Consider the following 15,974-nt stretch of genomic DNA (forward strand, 5'->3'; position numbering starts at 1 on the left):
TCCGTCCGCCCAGAACAAAGCAAAGGGGAAGCAAGCAAATGCACCAACTTACTTAGTCACTACTTACCTACCCTGTACCTTATTCACCCTCCTCGACCTCAACCCCCATCTTGACTACTGAGAAACGACATGACTAACCTACTCCCTCCCTTCCTGGGGCACAGCACCTCGATCTATGGCGTTCTATTCCAGTCCATTGGAGCCGGGGTCATCGTCCCGCTATACGTGACCATCTACCTGTTCACCTCACCATTGGTGACTCCCGGCACGCCTCTGACACCGTCCGCACTGGCCGTCGATGAAGGTGTCCTGAGCGCTCTCCCGGTCGGCGTGTTACTGGGATACATTGTCCCCTCGGTCGCCATGTCTCTACCCGATCCAGCGATGATATCCCAGAGTGCCAAAGTCCTTGCGATCGTGGTGTGGCAATTGTTCCCCGTGTGGACGAACCTGATCACCTTCGTGGTCGAGGCCCTCTTGGGCCCGAGCACCACTCGCCGCCCCTCTGAGCCCGAAACGTTGAAGAACCAATTGCCCCGGCTGAAGACGGTCTACAAACTAGCCATGGCCGTCAGCGTTCCAGTGCACATCGCAACCTGGACGCTCTCGCTGTCTACCGTTCTCTTCCCGGCCCTGTTCACCCCGGCCACGGTGGAGGCCTTCCACCCGCTCAACGCCATCGTGCCGCCGAACCCGTTGGCGGAGAGCAAAGCACCGAGCGTGGCCCAAGGCGCAGTGTGGTTCCTGCAGTACGACTATCTCATCACCTCGTTCGTCTACGTCTTCTGGGCCGTCGTAGGCAGATATGGCAAGCTCGGCGGCTTTGGCTTCACAAGTCTGCTGGATGTCATTGGGAGATGCGCCATCATGGGTCCCATATCTACGGCCCTCCACCTGCTGCAGGAGCGTGACGAGATTGTTTTTGCTGCCTCCGAGACATTGACCGCAACAAAGAAGAACGCGTGAGACTGTTCTATATCTCCCAAGGGCGTGGAAACCCCCTGGTTTGAAGCTGAACTGTTTGGATTTTTGTAACACTAAAATAGGATAGCCCTACGTGCGAGGCTTGTTCTCGCACTTGGTGCAAATGCAATCATATTCCGCATCACCAGTGGCCCCTGAACTGCCGTCCTTCCCAGTTCCTTAATCTGTTTACTTTGCAGCCTGCCTTCTCAACGAGAACCGTGCCCTTGGACGAAGACTCGTCCAACATAGATTACGCGGCAACCGGGGCCGAAAAACGCTATGGGAGTCTTCAGCTGATGGCCACAGCGGTCTCCGCAGCAGCCTTCTCGTTCGACCAGACAACCTCATCGTGGCTGACTTTGCCATGGTGCGCTGCCTTCTCCTCCTCATGTACAGCGGCCGCAGCGGCCGCCACAGATCCCACGCACTGGTACTTTCGGAACTTGCGCGCAGGAACGTGCGCCTCGAACTATTAACGCACACGTTAGCGAAGGGACTCCTTCGACATACGATTTTGGATGGGAAAGGCAAAACGACATACCATTTCATCAATCTCCTCGAAGGTGCGACCATGCGTTTCTGGGAGGAAGAACCATGTCCACAGAGCCGCGATCCAGCACGACGGCGTCCAGATGTATCCGTACTTGGGTCCCCAGTTCAACGAATCCGGGTTGATGAAGTATGGCGCGGTGAAGGTCGCAAGCCAAGCTCCCAAAAAGCCAATGGAAGTCGCCAGACCGAACGTGTAGCTTCGGAGACGTTGAGACGGGAATTCTCCGCCGCAGAGCCACGCGTAGGAAGCGACCATGCCGTTGTAACCGACCAAGTAGACGACCGAGATACCAACAATGACCTGTCACAGAGTCAGTGAGAAGGTTCCTCGAACTGTCTTTAAGATGTTGTTCCTCTTTACCTTTCCGGTGGTTTGGCCAGGCCCTTGCTTGTCATACACGACAGCCACGATGAGTTGCGCCATGCCGCAAATGATCATGCCGGTAACGAGGAAGAATCGTCTGCGTCCCCAACGAGTAATGACGGCACTGTTGATCAGGATCGCAGCGACACCGACGCCAGTAAGGATACAGGCATTTTCGAAGGGCGATCCGACCTGGGCCATCTCGAAGAAGTATGTACCATAAGCTGGGAAATGTTAGGACCACGATTCAAACTGAGAGATCCACCGGTAGAACTTACAGATCATGTACATGGCTCCAGACGCAGCTTGAAGTGAGATGGCAGCACAGGCAAGGTATGTTCGCCTTCGGTCGACCGGGTTCCGGAACATGTCCAAGATGTCGGCGCTCCTGGCAAGAGCTCGCTCCGCCTCAATGGCAGACTGCATCTCGTGGATTTCTGCATCGATCGTGTCGGGAAATGGCCTGAGCCATTTGAGCGCTTTGTGTGCTTTCTCGGGCTTATTCTGGAGGAGGTACCACCGTGGAGATTCTGGGATGAAGAACAAGCCAATAGACAGAAGACCTGGGATAATGTAGATTATACCAAGGGGAACAATGTACTGCTGCTTCCCCTCATATTTGACGGTGAAGTTGTCGACAATTGTGCCTATCAAGGAACCGATCGAGGTCCATGTCTGGAACAGACTGATGACCAATCCTCGATACCTCGCCGGCGAGCATTCTTGCAGGTAGAGTTGACCAAAGGTCAGAAACAAGCCATTGGCGATACCGATAAAGGTACGGGCAAAATACAAAGCTCCAATGCTGGTCGTAGTCATCATGACTACATTGGCGATGACGCAGACTGCACATGCCAGCCACAGAGACAGCTTCCGGCCGATGTAATGGGCGATGGGTCCTCCAAACATAGAACTGATGAAAGCACCCAGGATCATGAGAGACGAGATGAGCTGTTGGCGCTCGTGGGAGATGTTGTACCCGATGGGAGAGGTCGGGTCCTTCTGGCCGAAGACCTACCCTGGGGTTAGCAAAGCGCTCACTCTTGTGCCGCTGGCCCAAAAGGACGGGTACACGGAAAACGCACGTGGAGAAAGCCAGGCATTGCCTGAAGACCACCGATAATACCAAAATCTGTGCCATACTGAAATGGACACATGCTAACCAAGGTACAGGCGGCGAGACATTTCCAATGGGACAACACGTTCTCCTTTCTTGGAGAGTCCATTGTTGCGGTATCGTTGTCCTCGTGCAACGGTGCCGGAAGGCGTGAGGGATCAGGTGAGGTTGATGGTGGATTTCATGTACGCAGATATAACCCTTTCATATATCAAGACGCCAACCATGGGCCAAAACCTACAATTAAGTGATTGGACTCAACTGCCGGAGATCTGTCTCCCATTCGGGAATAAGAAGCTTTGTAGTGCGGGTATTCGATGGCCCCACGCGGAGGCAAACCTCGATCTGCATTACTGAGACAAGAAAACATAGAGAAGGCTGGTAGACGGCGCTCTAGTCAGGATCATCTGGGCTAGTGTTGGAGAGGTCTGGGGAAAATGCGGGCACGAGCTATACCCAAAGGCGCCAATGACCCACTGCCAAGTTGCTATCGTGGCAGATTCCTTTGCCTCCTCTGGCTAAGGGGAAGCCATGGGCTGGACTTCTGATCAGGTCGGTCTCGATGCGAGGTAGAATGGGACTGGCAACCACGGCGACGATGCGCCTCTGCGCCTCTGCCTGAGTCATAATTTGGCTCTTCCGAGGAAGGATAGACCGTCGGTCGAGTAGCATTGAGAACAGATCACCGAGGAGGCCGGGGAGGCCAGTGATCACATGTGCCGGAAACTCGTTCCAGGTCCAGTGCCGCAGGCATACAAAGAACTGTAATTGTTTGTCAGGTGGAGAGTCCTTTGTATGAGGTAGGGACACTGGAACAGCGTTTCACGGGTTTGCCGTCGTAAATGAGGCTGCTTTGGATTTCGAGAACACAAGCAGTGTCTATCAACTGTTTGCGGATTATCGAGCCGCCAGCGGCGATGCTGAAAGTAGATATTGCATTTCAGATAAACACATTCTGCCGGTCATTGGCCAGACCGGAGGAGGACGAGTACACCCCAGTGATCCCCAGGTAAACCCCAGGTACCCCAATCTCCCCAGCCATTCGGGCATATGTTTGTCGCCGACAGGCGGAGGAGCAGATGCTGAGTTGATGGCCAGTCCAAACCCGGAAGTACCGAAGCACGCTGCCAGCTTAGGTCTTTGGTCTTCTGCCGGACCACCTACGTAGGAGAAGCATGGCGATATTTTCTGAGAATTCTAGTTCATTTTCCCAAAGCGGCAACTGCGAGCTGCCACATTAAGCAAGCCACCGCCTTTGTTGAAGCATTGGTTGTTACATAAACGGCCTGTCAACCCAGATCGATCAGGGAAGACTTTGGTACTGTAGCCTCAAAGACAGTATCGTGTGCCATTTTATGCGTCAAAACTCATGGTGATTTGCTTGGACGCGCCGCGCACTGGAATAATCGAACTGCAGAGAAATGAGGAGCGAATCGAAATACCTTCAATGCCTAAGACAGGACTTAGAAGTTAGTTGACGGCTGGCGCCACGCAACCCCCCGTGCCCTAATTGGTGAGTTCAAACCCTTACCAAGGAGCCAATTGTAGGAACTGTTGGCGAGAGACACGATGGTGTAGGGAACACTCTCCAGCATAGACCCTTCTCGTGGGTGTCAACCTCCGTATTGGGGTCAATTCATCCTCCAAGGTAGGCGTTCGCGGCATGAACATAACCAATGCCTACGTTGCTCTGAGCAATGAATTCGTTAGACCGGAAGCACGCTTGGGTGCAGCGCAGACTGAGCTGTCTACAGAGTCATAATGATATATAGGATGTCCATAGGACATGGCCAGACATCTTTGAATTGGGAGGAGCAGAGTACAAGAGGATGGTGAATTAATACATGACTAAGCCGTTCCTTGGCACCATCTAGTTCTTGTTTTTTTGTCAACGGGCGAGGAACTGAGTCTCTTGCACTTGTCCTTGACTTATAATCGAAGCAAACTCTTCAGGTTTCCACCAAGACCCCGTCGACCTTCTTCTCATCTGGATCCAGGAGACCTAGCGCTTCACGGCGCGTAGGGGCACTAGGATCGAAATAAGGAACTTCAGCGAGCGACGTGACTCGTGTTCCGTGGCGTGGATAGTTCCCACCATAATCCCAAGACGCATTATGGATGGTGATTCTGCCTCAATCAGCTCAAGGGCCTGAGGAAGGCAACATGATTTCTTACCTGTTGTCCCACAATGCACTTGTCCCCGGAGTCCATTTGAATCTTACCTGAATATCCACGTTCCTCTCATACACGTCGAACAAGTATCCTAGGATGAGATCACTCTCGGCCTTGTCAAGGCCAACGATTCGGCTCGTCATTGCTCTATTGACCCACAAAGCTTTCCACCCGGTAGCTGGGTGTACGCGAACCAATGGATGAGTCCTCTCGATGTACTGAGGACCCGCAGTCGGATTCTCTCGATCGAGATATGGATGAGCAGATCTATACACCGCCTGCTTGCCATCAATCAGTTTACGGAAGTCTGGGGACAGTTTCTCGTATGCCGAGTATCCGCTGGCCCAGAGTGTGTCTCCTCCAGTTGGAGGAACCGTGTCGTTGTGAAGGTGAGTTATTCCTGGAGCACAGTTAAACAATCGGCACACAGAGCGCAGCCGTGCTGGTACTCAGAGTGTGAAGAACATACCTGCAGGTTGACGTTCATGCACAAGATCGGTATGCCAACGGGAAGCACCGCCTGGTTTACGGAAGCTCGCGGTTATCTCGGTGGCTTGAAGCGCTGGCCAGATGACAGTCACTCCTGGCACTCCAGGGACTTGTGGAACTTGGGGCTATCGTCGAACTCAGCATAATGAACCACTTTCAACGAGGTCGAGGAGGGTTTGGTTTACATGAATCTCGACCTCGCCATAGTACTCCCCAAGCTCTTTCTGTTGCTGAGGTGAGAGGTCCTGGTCACGGAAGAAGACGACACTCCGCTCCGCGATTAATAGGGCGAGCTCGTCCTTTTGTTGATCTGTAAGATCTTTGAGCTGGAGGCCCTCTATCTCGGTGCCAATGTGTGTGGTCAAGTCGGTGACCTTTGTGGCAGCAGACAGTAGTGCGTGTTTCGACTTGTCGGCTCTGGCACCTGCATCGACATGTTTTCGCTCCTTGTTTCTGATGTTGTATACATCCTGAAGATACAACGGGCGATTGGGGCGATAGGGATACCCGTGTGACAAATCAATGCCTGCTTTGGTTAACCTTTTCAATGTTGGCTCGGGTAATCCCAAGGTATCCTTTTTGGGGACGACATAGTCCTTGATACTTTCTTCGATCAGTGCCGGTGCCATTGTGCTGCTTATCTTCTAACTAGACAGAAGTTATCCCGCGAGAAAACAGGGATCAGAAGGACATTCCTTTCTCGGGTTTTATTACGCCCAAGGCGAACTCCTCATGGGTGATGGCGCCGAGGATATCACCCATGACCGAGATGCCTGCTTACCAACCCCGCCCGTTCGCTGGCCTAACAAGGTGATATGACGAGATCTGCACACGGCATTGCGTGCAGTTTTACTGGTTGGGTTAGAAGTGTGTCTGGCCAAGCTACGCGTTCCCCAGCTCCAGAAAACCTATTGCGCAATAGATCACGAACGCCGGCGGCTCTGTGGCCAGGTCAAACGCAAAAGATCAATCAAGAAACCCTTATCGTTCCAATCACTCCATGGCAATCGCCTGTTGAAGAGGAGCCTGCGGGAGAAGGTGGACGGATGTGGTCGAAACAGTATCACGTGACCCAATTGCGTGCTACGAAGCATATATTTGTTGCTCAACTGTCGACACAGACCCCTGACATCCCATGCAGGGCGTTCGTGGAGAGAACGGTGGCTGTTCGCTTCTCGGCAGTTGATCGTTTCATTGGAGGTCGTGGTGTGATACAAGATATGCTTATCACTGGATTCCGCAATGCTTGTGCTTGCTTACACACTGTCGGCATCTCGAACACCAATGTCCTTGAACATCGGGAACAGCACGCAATATATGTGTGCAAGACGCCATTTCAGATGGTGCAACTGCCGCCGTTGGCGTCTCCACTGCCAACGCTGGAATGGTAAAGCTAACAGTTCCTGATTTATGAAAGGCTTGGGAGAAGGTCAAAAGTGGTTTCTAAAACCTCGGAAGCACGAGGCACCGGAACCAAGAGAAAGAGCAAAAGAAAACACCATAATGGCGTTTCATGGCGACAGCAAGGAGGCTGTGTTCAAGAATGCTTCCGCAAGCGTCGAGGGTGACGGCCAGTCCCCATCGTCCCTTCATAGCCCTAGCTTAACCTTCGACGATGTCATCCAAGCAAAGCCAAGTCGGACGTGGAAATCGTACGTCTGGGACAGTCTCGACAAATCTCCCGAAGAGCGGAGGTTCCTGTTCAAGCTTGACGCCGCCGTCCTCACGTTCGCATCTCTGGGGTATTTCATCAAGTACCTCGACCAAATCAACATCAACAATGCCTTTGTGAGTGGAATGAAGGAAGACTTGGGTCTGTATAAAAACCAGCTGAATTACATGCAAACATGCTGGACGGTCGGATACGTCCTGGGCGAAGTGCCATGTGCGTTACCTCATCCCTCCCCCATCGCGGCCAGACAAAGCCAAGCAAGCTACATGGGCCTTTTGAAGAGTTAGACTAAGTAACCTGAAAAGCAAACATGGTTCTCACCCGCGTCCGTCCGAGCATATGGATCCCGACGATGGAACTAATCTGGACAATACTCACGTTCTGCACGTCCAAATGCAATAGTGCAGGCTCAATCTACGCCATCCGCTTCCTCGTGGGTCTTGCAGAGTCCACGTTCTACCCTGGCATGGTTTACGTGATTGGATCGTAAGAGCCTCCCTCAACGTTATACTTGGCGGATAGTGACGGACTTAACAATTACCTGCCTGCAGATGGTACCGACGAGACGAACTTGCGAAGCGATCCTGCATTTTCCACACCAGCTCCGCCATAGGGAGTATGTTCTCTGGCTACCTGATGGCGTGCGTTCATCATTTGGGCGGAAGAGGTGGTCTGAAAGGGTATGGTGATGTGTCTTCCCTGTCCTCAACCTCCCACGCCGTCACTTGGCCCAGAACCTACTCCACATGATGATACGACTAACTCATTACAGATGGCAGTGGCTTTTCGTAGTCGACGGCGTCATCTCCCTACCCGTCGCCCTCTCGGGCTACTTCCTGCTACCTGATGTGCCAGAGATAACAAGGGCATGGTACTTTAAGCCTCACGAGCGTGAGTTCGCGAAGAAGCGCATGAAGCTCGAAGGCCGTGCCGACCGCGCCCCTTACACCAAGGCCAAATTCAAGAAGATCTTCACCTCGTGGCACATCTACTTTTTGGTGCCCCTGTACATGCTGTTCAACAATGCGGGCTCGGGCGTCTCTCAGCCCACGTTCGCGCAGTACCTCAAGCACTCGAAGAGTCCCAAATACACCGTCTCGCAGATCAACGTCTACCCGACGACGACGTACGCGGTGCAAATCGTCAGCACTCTCGTGTACGCGTGGACGTCGGACACCATATTCAAAGGCGCGCGATGGCCGCCCATCTTGTTCGGTGCGTCGGTGAATATCGTCAGCTACGCCAGCCTGGCCGTGTGGGATATCCCCACGGGGTGGCACTGGGCGTGTTACATGCTCGCTGGATGCGGTGGCGGGTTGAGCGGGTTGTGCATGGCGTGGGCTCACGAGATTTGTTCCGAAGACAACGAGGAGCGAGCCATCGTCACGGGGTCCATGAACGAGATCGCGTACGTGTTCCAGGCCTGGCTGCCGCTCGTCGTTTGGCAGCAGATCGACGCGCCAGAGTACCATCGGGGGTTCGTGACGTCGGCATGCCTGTCTGCAGGATTGATTGTAGTTGCACTGGCCATACGCTGGCTGTGGAAGTGGGAGCTCGAGCGAAAGAAGCACATCAGCCTTGCCTGAGGTAATACCTCCGAGGTTCGGGGCGGGATGATCTTGCTTGCCTACTTCGACGCAGTCGAACACGCAATCCGCTGAAGCGTGACAGCTCGGTAGGACGCCGTGAGAGCAAAGCAGGACCATTCGTCCCCGGGATGGGCAAGCAAGCGCCCTAGGTGCTTCGGCATCGAATAAGTTCGTATTGATGACTCTCATTCCCTCGTAACGTCGACACACACCTGGTTTTCGTACGCGTTATCACACGGGAATTCTCCATGGAACTGTAGGGCAAGGAGAGAATGGCATGTCACTGTAGCTGACATCAGCGCCAAATAACATGACAGACTCAGGAGTTGAGACTCGAGCATCGTTTGTTCACGCAGTACACACCATCCTGATCCTCATGTGCTTTTCAGTTTTTTTTTCCAGTAGATAGATCTTCAGTTCGACTCAAAATTATACCACGCACAAAAGGACGATCGCTTACACAACGATCTTGTGCGGCTGGGGGGGATGCAAGGATGTGGTCATCCTTGGTCGAAATCGCGACATCTCGGCATCTCGTATGGCGTGCTCTGGGACAAAGATAACCAGGATAACACCAGGCCACCCCCGATGCACACCTGGCCCTCCAGGCATTTGTACATGCGTACCTAGGTGCTTTTGACCACTGTACTTTGTAGCCTGACAAATTTACTGACACGAGTACAACAAGCCTCCCGGGTAACGGCGCGCAGATACAGAGGTGCATTATTACCGCTCACTCATTCCACCTATCCGCCCTCTTCGCCAGGGATGAAGGAGCGCCAGGGGTATATTAGGATTCACTATTGACTCGCGATTTTTTCCTCTCTTGTCATTTTTCTTATAATAGATATACTTCCGCATTGACCCTTGCAGCTCACAAGACACCAGTAAAGCCACACGATGATTCATCAACCCGGAAAGCGTGTGGCGGTGATTGGAGCAGGCATCAGCGGTGTATCGAGTGCCGCTCACCTGTTGAAACATGGTCTTGACGTTGTGGTGTTCGAACGCTCCGGCATTGCAGGTGGGGTATGGCATTTTGACCCCAGGTCTGCTCAAGATCCGACGTATCCCAACGAGCAGCCTTCGAAGGGAGACTATGAAATCAGGCCAGAACTGGCGTACAGCACGCCGCCTCCAACGCCGCCGGAAGACGACAAGGAGAAAGTCGAAGACCTTGAGATAGCCCACGCACCGCCTGGGCCGTGTTATGCCGGGCTGAGGAATAACGTGTCGACGCGTGAAATGAGAACGAGCCTGCAAGCTTGGCCGGAGGGAACGCCTGACATTGTCAGCCAGATTGTCCTGGAGGAATACATCCAGACCATTGCACGAGAGCACGGCGTCGCAAGCGTCACACAGTACAACACCCGTGTCGAGGATGTGCGCAAGGTCGGTTCAGAGTGGGTGATTCGCACGACGACACTCCGCAAAGATGCTGTACATGGAACGCACTTGACGGAACGGCGGTGGGCTTTTGACGGCGTCGTCGTGGCATCGGGGCATTACCATATGCCTCGGATTCCTGACTTTCCAGGGTTGCAGGCTTGGAAGAAGGCGTATCCAGAGCGAGTCTGGCACTCGAAAAGGTATCGCGATCCTCGACAGTTCAAGGACAAGAATATCCTCCTGATTGGCGCCGGTGTGTCGTCGTGCGACATTGCAAAAGAATCTGCGCCGTATGCCAACCGCATATATCAGAGTTCTCGTGGGGGAGAGCTAGACCTCCCGACCAGTTTTCTCCCAGAGAAGGCGACGAGAGTAGGTGGCATTCGGTCGTTCGAATTGGACGGCGGTGAGGGTACCGAAGAAGATGCAACTGCACCAATACCCGGGAGAATCGTGCTCGAGAACGGCGACGAGCTATCTGATATTCACGCCGTGATCCTTTGCACAGGGTACATCACGTCGTACCCGTTCTTTCCTCACCTTCACTCCGATACGACGCCGGCACGCGAGGCAGACACCCAGGTGCTGGTGACGGCGGAGGGCGACATGGTCCACAATCTGTACAAGGACATTTTCTACATTGAGGACCCTTCGCTCGCGTTCGTCGGCGCGCCTTACCATATAGCGACGTTTTCACTGTTTGACTTTCAAGCCCAGATCGTCGCGAGGGTCCTCAGCGGTAAGGCTCTGCTGCCGTCATATGAACAGATGCGTGATGAGTACGCGGAGCGCGTGAAGACCAAGGGCCTCGGAAGAGACTTCCACAGCCTCAGAGGTGACGGCCAGGAGATCGGCTACGTGGCTGATCTGGTTGCTTGGGCGAATAGAGATGCAGAGGAGCAGGGTATAGATGACAAGATGCAGGGACATACCGAGGAGTGGCACGCCGCCTACCTCGACCGGAAGAAGAAGATGCAGCTGTTGAGAGGGCAGAAGGCCGTCGAGGAGAAGACTGCAGGTTAGACTCGAGGCGTAGAAAACCCTTCGTTTGAGTAGTAGAAATAGTGTACAGTCTGACAAGACTGAAAATATCATCAAGCCATCACCTCTTTGCCATGATTACTGATGCGAGGTCAGCATGTTCGGAGTTCTGAAGGTCAATGATGAATGCATGAGTGCAAACCGCTTTACGAGAACGAGTCCAATATGAGTCCAGCGCACAAGTCACCAATTATACGTATACTTTACCGTACAAAAATGGAAATGCACTTTGGATGCAGAATACTCCACAGAAATTGGCGGTTCCCGTCCGATCCCAAATTTCTTGAAGTTCATATTCGTCTTTGCGCAACGTAGCGGTCATTGAACGTTGCTTTCTATCTGTACCTCACGTACCCGCATACATACCGCACATTGAATTTCCAACTGAGCTCGCCACACCTGTAGCTCGACGTCGATTTCTTTGTTCTGGTTTCCCACCTTATTCACCGACAGCTACTTCCACTACATCTCTGGCTACATCAGACCTCGCGAGCACACACATCGCTTCACATCCTTGACAATGCCTCCCAAGCGAGTCGCCATTCAACCTGCCCGCCGCAGCCAGCCCAAGGGATATATCAGCTCAGTGTACCACTCGCTGACGTCGGAGGAGAATGCCAGTGTTGTCATCAGCGTCGCCATGTTCGGAGTATGTCATATCCCAGGATCAATAAAAGATTGTCTTTTTCCCGCTTTGCTATTTCCCTACGTTTCGCCTTTCCTGCTTCCGCTTTTCTGTTCGAGAATTGTCTCTTTCGACAAGCAGCAGCAGAGTCGAGCAGACCAGAGAAGCGAACACCTTCGCATACCTCGACTCATCCTCCCCCCACCTCATTTCCGGTCAATGCTAACAACCTTTTCTTTCTCTCCACCTTAGGCTGCGGTAGCATTCTTCAACTCGGACTGGAGCGAAATGCTTCTTCCTGGATTCTAGAACCGCAAAGGAAACAACCGCCTCTGCCTTTTCCTCTCAAAATTTTAAACAATGTATTCGTACCGCAACGCAGCTCGCGCTTACTCTGCTCATGCATGCCCATCAAAAAAGACCCATACGACCTTCTTACTATCGGAAAAGAAAACTCAACTCTCTACTTTTGTCGCGGACGAAGAGCGAAGTCGACACGGCGGACGAGCACCAATGGTTATGCGCAATGCACGGCTGCGAGGCAGTGGAGAGAGAAAAACAACAAACACAAAAAATCCAAAACGAATACTGGCGGAGAAATGTACCATTGCCCTCTTCCATTTGCCGGGGCGAGCATCGAATGCGCCATCTTTGTGATCTGTGCAAATATGCAGTGTCGGACAGATTCAAAAGAGTAAACGTAGTCAAGACGGTGCAAGAGTCACTGCGAATTGGGCCATGGCTTGTATCGCCGCGTTGGTGTTCTTGGGTTTCAACTAGACCGACTGAAAAATTGGACTGGGCTGGTTCTCGACACCGAACGGGCTCATAATTAGGCGTAGCAGAAAAGAGGCTTTCGCTTTGTACAACACACAATCTACCTACCTACATTAATGTGCAGTCTACTCCGTACCCAAGCTCGAGACACACGGACTTTGGTGTCCGAGTTCATTGAAGAAAACTCCCCTTTCCCATGAGAAATACAGGGACGTGATCCCTTTTTTTCCCCATGATCTTTCCAATTTCGGTTATGTACAATCCCTTCGCCTCGGGACTCACTCCTTTGGTTCTTTTCTTGAGTCCAAAGCCCCGCGTCGGAAACCGGTCTGAGTGATGGACCGACAGGGTACAAGCCAGCCAGGCCCAAACATGGCGATCGTGCTGCATGACTACTATGTTCTCAAAGTAGGAAGATAACTTTTCTTAATAGAGGCCATCCCGACATGCAGCGCCAATGCTCAAACGAGATAGATATCCACACTCTGTGAAGCCATGGCTTGACGTCTCCAAGCATCGGCCGTTTTCTGACACACAGATTCCGTACGGAGTGTTATTGACGAGAAAACATGTCCTTCAAAATCTCATCAGGGCCTTCTACCCTTGCGTGCCATAGCCAACACCATTGGCACTGGGCATCAATGTCTCTGTTGCGCCCTCGGCCTCGTCTTCAAGGTGCTCCCGCTTCATGCTTCGGCTCTTGATGTATGTGAAGCTTACCAGAGCCGTACCGACGATGACGGCGAGGCACATGAGGATGACGTTCACGGGGATCGGGTTGAGGTTGAACACGACATGAGTGACGGCGTCAAGGGGTGACTGGAGGAAATTGAACAGACCCGCCAGACAAATGATCAGTCCATATACCTTTCCAAAAGTTTGAAAGCCGAAGACTTTTGCAGAGTAGTCAGAGACGGTGGTGTAGTAGAAAGGTCTGTACAGGACAAACAGGCAGACGTTGGCGATCGCAGCCCACATGAACGGCAAGCATCCCAGAATGCCAATGATGGTGGCCACGACGACCAAGAAACCCAAGGCGAAGGGTGTGGATGTGTTGTCAAGAAGGGTGCCAATGAAGGGAATGCTCAGCACGCCACCCAGGGGCAGGGCAACATCAAAGAAGTCGTTGACAAGTTTGGCATTTTCTTCCGACCCAAGCAGATACCGCTCTTGTGGACGAATGGTTGCGACGAAGTAATTGATACGAGTCATCTGAACGACCGTAAAGAGAGTGATTAACCAAAACCACGGTGTCTTGATCTGGTCCAGGGCAGAGTGTCCGTGCAGGGCTCCCCAGACACCGGACTTGCTGTTCTTATTCTCCTCGCGTTTCTGGCGCTTGGAATTGACGGTCTTGTCGAGTAGCAGGCTGACTTCAGCGATGGTGCTTTCTCTGCGCTCGCGGTAGACTTGTATCTCTTCTTGGGTCGCCTCGGGTGGCGTTGGAGCATTGATCTCTTCTTCTGCATCCTTGACGACTTCGCTGACCGTCTTGTACGAGTCCTTTGGCATGACGAAGACTTGGACGACAAAAATGAAGACAGGCACAACAAGGTAGATGAGGAAGAGTCGATGGGTGTTGAGCTTGCCGCCGGTAGCCTCGTAGACAAGTCGGAAGACGAGGAACAGCGCAGAGGAGGAATCGAATGCACCGGTCAGAAGGGCCAGGATGAGGCCCGAATTTCGTGGGAAGGTGTTGGACAATTGGAAGGACGAGATGAAGACGAATGGACCGCCGAGGGCGAGAAAGAAGTATCCTGGAGTGAACAGGTCGCCACTGGCTTTAGAGGCGAAGGAGAAGAGCAGAGCTCCTGTGAGCAAGAAGACACTCCCAATGATACCGCAGGCCCTTGGGCCATACCGATCGAGAATGGTTCCGATAGGGAGGGCCGCGACGTTCGTTGATACTGCGGCAACAGTGAACATGAAGTTCAAGCGAATCTCTTGTTGATAGCATGGCGACGTACGTGCCTCCACCTCTTCTGGCGTGCACAGATCTGCAAAGACACCTTCATCGATGAGGACCGGTTTAATGGCAGCATAACCAAAGACGATACCAGCGGCAAAGAGGCAATATATAATTGCGATGATTACTTGTACTGCTCAAAAGGTCAGCGAGACGATGGCCTTTTTGGCAAACATGCCTGCACCTCGGCATAATCTTGCCACTCACCTAGTCGTTTCTGCTTGGAAACCTCCTCGAACTGCAGAGCCTCGGTGACCACGCTAGTCCTCCTGTGCGCAGGAGGAAGCTGATCGCTGAATGGGTTGAAACTCATCCTCCTTCGCGACGATGCTCCCGAGCCTGGCCCTTCTCGCTCGAAGCCATCGACCGAGGCCACTCGCGTTAGAGACATGGCGAGCAGTATGAAGACAGGAAATCAAGAGCCGCAAGACAAGAGCCGCCCAGTCAACCGCAGAACGAGAGGCCTGTCGCGGGTACTCGACTGCAAAGGCGGGGAAGAAGAATTACGGAGTGTCGAGTTACACGCTCGGTCGTGTGCAGCCAGTCGGCGGGAGAGCTGGGAAGATCAGGGAAAGGAAGTGGGTGCGGAGCAGCCAACGATTCAGCAGGACGAGGCAGTGTGCGGAGTAGAATGTCCTTGTATAGGCGGCGGAGGGTAAGATGGACAGCTGCTGGCTTCGAGAACAGTAAATGAAGGAACCGGACGCAGGGTCGACAAACAGGAAGGCAAAGTGGCGAGAAAAGCTGAAGCTCTCTTGAGGTCTTTCTTGGACCTCTGCCCTCGCGAGATAAGAGAGTTCGAGCTATTGATTTATTCAGAATAAATGGAAAGCCGATTGCTGATGTGGAAGAGCCACCAGGCTGATAACGATAACAGCCACATAGAAATTTTTGCACAGGCAAGAAGAGGCGGACAACGATGCGATTGGCCGGTCACAGCGTGCAGAGGCTGGAGGTGGCCGATCCTCGATGGATGTCGCCGAAGGCCCAAGATTCAGACCGACCGACAGAGCCTAGACGTGGTACAGAGTACGTAAGGTGGGTTACGGCGGCCAAGAGGATGCAGAGGCCACTTCGCATAATCATAAGTGATGCTCGATTCAGACAAGCCACATATGTTTGCGCATCAGGCTGGGCGGCGTGGTGAGGAGCCCGGGTGAAAACTGCCACTGACGAGCGCATGGCGACGTACAGTACTCGTACCTGGTTACAGGGAGCACCTCAGGTCAGGTACTCGTACCTTGGGGGCGGATAT

At 52.9% G+C, this 15,974-nt stretch overlaps 6 protein-coding genes across 6 annotated transcripts; 3 read left to right on the top strand and 3 right to left on the bottom strand.

Moving 5' to 3' along the window:
* Positions 1-129: 129 nt before the first annotated feature.
* Positions 130-966, top strand: PV08_10971 (uncharacterized protein; the record flags this gene model as incomplete). Its single annotated transcript, XM_016385283.1, has 1 exon — positions 130-966. One exon carries the CDS (start codon positions 130-132, stop codon positions 964-966), a length of 837 nt encoding a protein of 278 aa, XP_016231885.1.
* A 289-nt stretch (positions 967-1,255) lies between these two features.
* On the bottom strand, positions 1,256-3,108 carry PV08_10972 (uncharacterized protein; the record flags this gene model as incomplete). The annotated part of the gene is made up of 5 exons (XM_016385284.1): positions 1,256-1,435; positions 1,508-1,819; positions 1,880-2,106; positions 2,161-2,896; positions 2,968-3,108. The coding sequence occupies 5 exons, from the start codon at positions 3,106-3,108 to the stop codon at positions 1,256-1,258; spliced, it is 1,596 nt and encodes a 531-aa protein (XP_016231886.1).
* Positions 3,109-4,948: 1,840 nt separating this feature from the next.
* On the bottom strand, positions 4,949-6,289 carry PV08_10973 (uncharacterized protein; the record flags this gene model as incomplete). The annotated part of the gene is made up of 4 exons (XM_016385285.1): positions 4,949-5,126; positions 5,175-5,571; positions 5,641-5,785; positions 5,846-6,289. The coding sequence occupies 4 exons, from the start codon at positions 6,287-6,289 to the stop codon at positions 4,949-4,951; spliced, it is 1,164 nt and encodes a 387-aa protein (XP_016231887.1).
* Positions 6,290-7,163: 874 nt separating this feature from the next.
* Positions 7,164-8,918, top strand: PV08_10974 (uncharacterized protein; the record flags this gene model as incomplete). The annotated part of the gene is made up of 4 exons (XM_016385286.1): positions 7,164-7,545; positions 7,638-7,818; positions 7,884-8,012; positions 8,105-8,918. The coding sequence occupies 4 exons, from the start codon at positions 7,164-7,166 to the stop codon at positions 8,916-8,918; spliced, it is 1,506 nt and encodes a 501-aa protein (XP_016231888.1).
* Positions 8,919-9,821: 903 nt separating this feature from the next.
* PV08_10975 (uncharacterized protein) lies at positions 9,822-11,333 on the top strand (the record flags this gene model as incomplete). The annotated part of the gene is made up of 1 exon (XM_016385287.1): positions 9,822-11,333. The coding sequence occupies one exon, from the start codon at positions 9,822-9,824 to the stop codon at positions 11,331-11,333; it is 1,512 nt and encodes a 503-aa protein (XP_016231889.1).
* A 2,017-nt stretch (positions 11,334-13,350) lies between these two features.
* Positions 13,351-15,110, bottom strand: PV08_10976 (uncharacterized protein; the record flags this gene model as incomplete). The annotated part of the gene is made up of 2 exons (XM_016385288.1): positions 13,351-14,852; positions 14,927-15,110. 2 exons carry the CDS (start codon positions 15,108-15,110, stop codon positions 13,351-13,353), a joined length of 1,686 nt encoding a protein of 561 aa, XP_016231890.1.
* Between the last annotated feature and the right edge of the window lie 864 nt (positions 15,111-15,974).

The sequence above is a fragment of the Exophiala spinifera genome (assembly GCF_000836115.1).
Source record: "Exophiala spinifera strain CBS 89968 unplaced genomic scaffold supercont1.8, whole genome shotgun sequence".
NCBI lineage: Eukaryota > Fungi > Ascomycota > Eurotiomycetes > Chaetothyriales > Herpotrichiellaceae > Exophiala > Exophiala spinifera.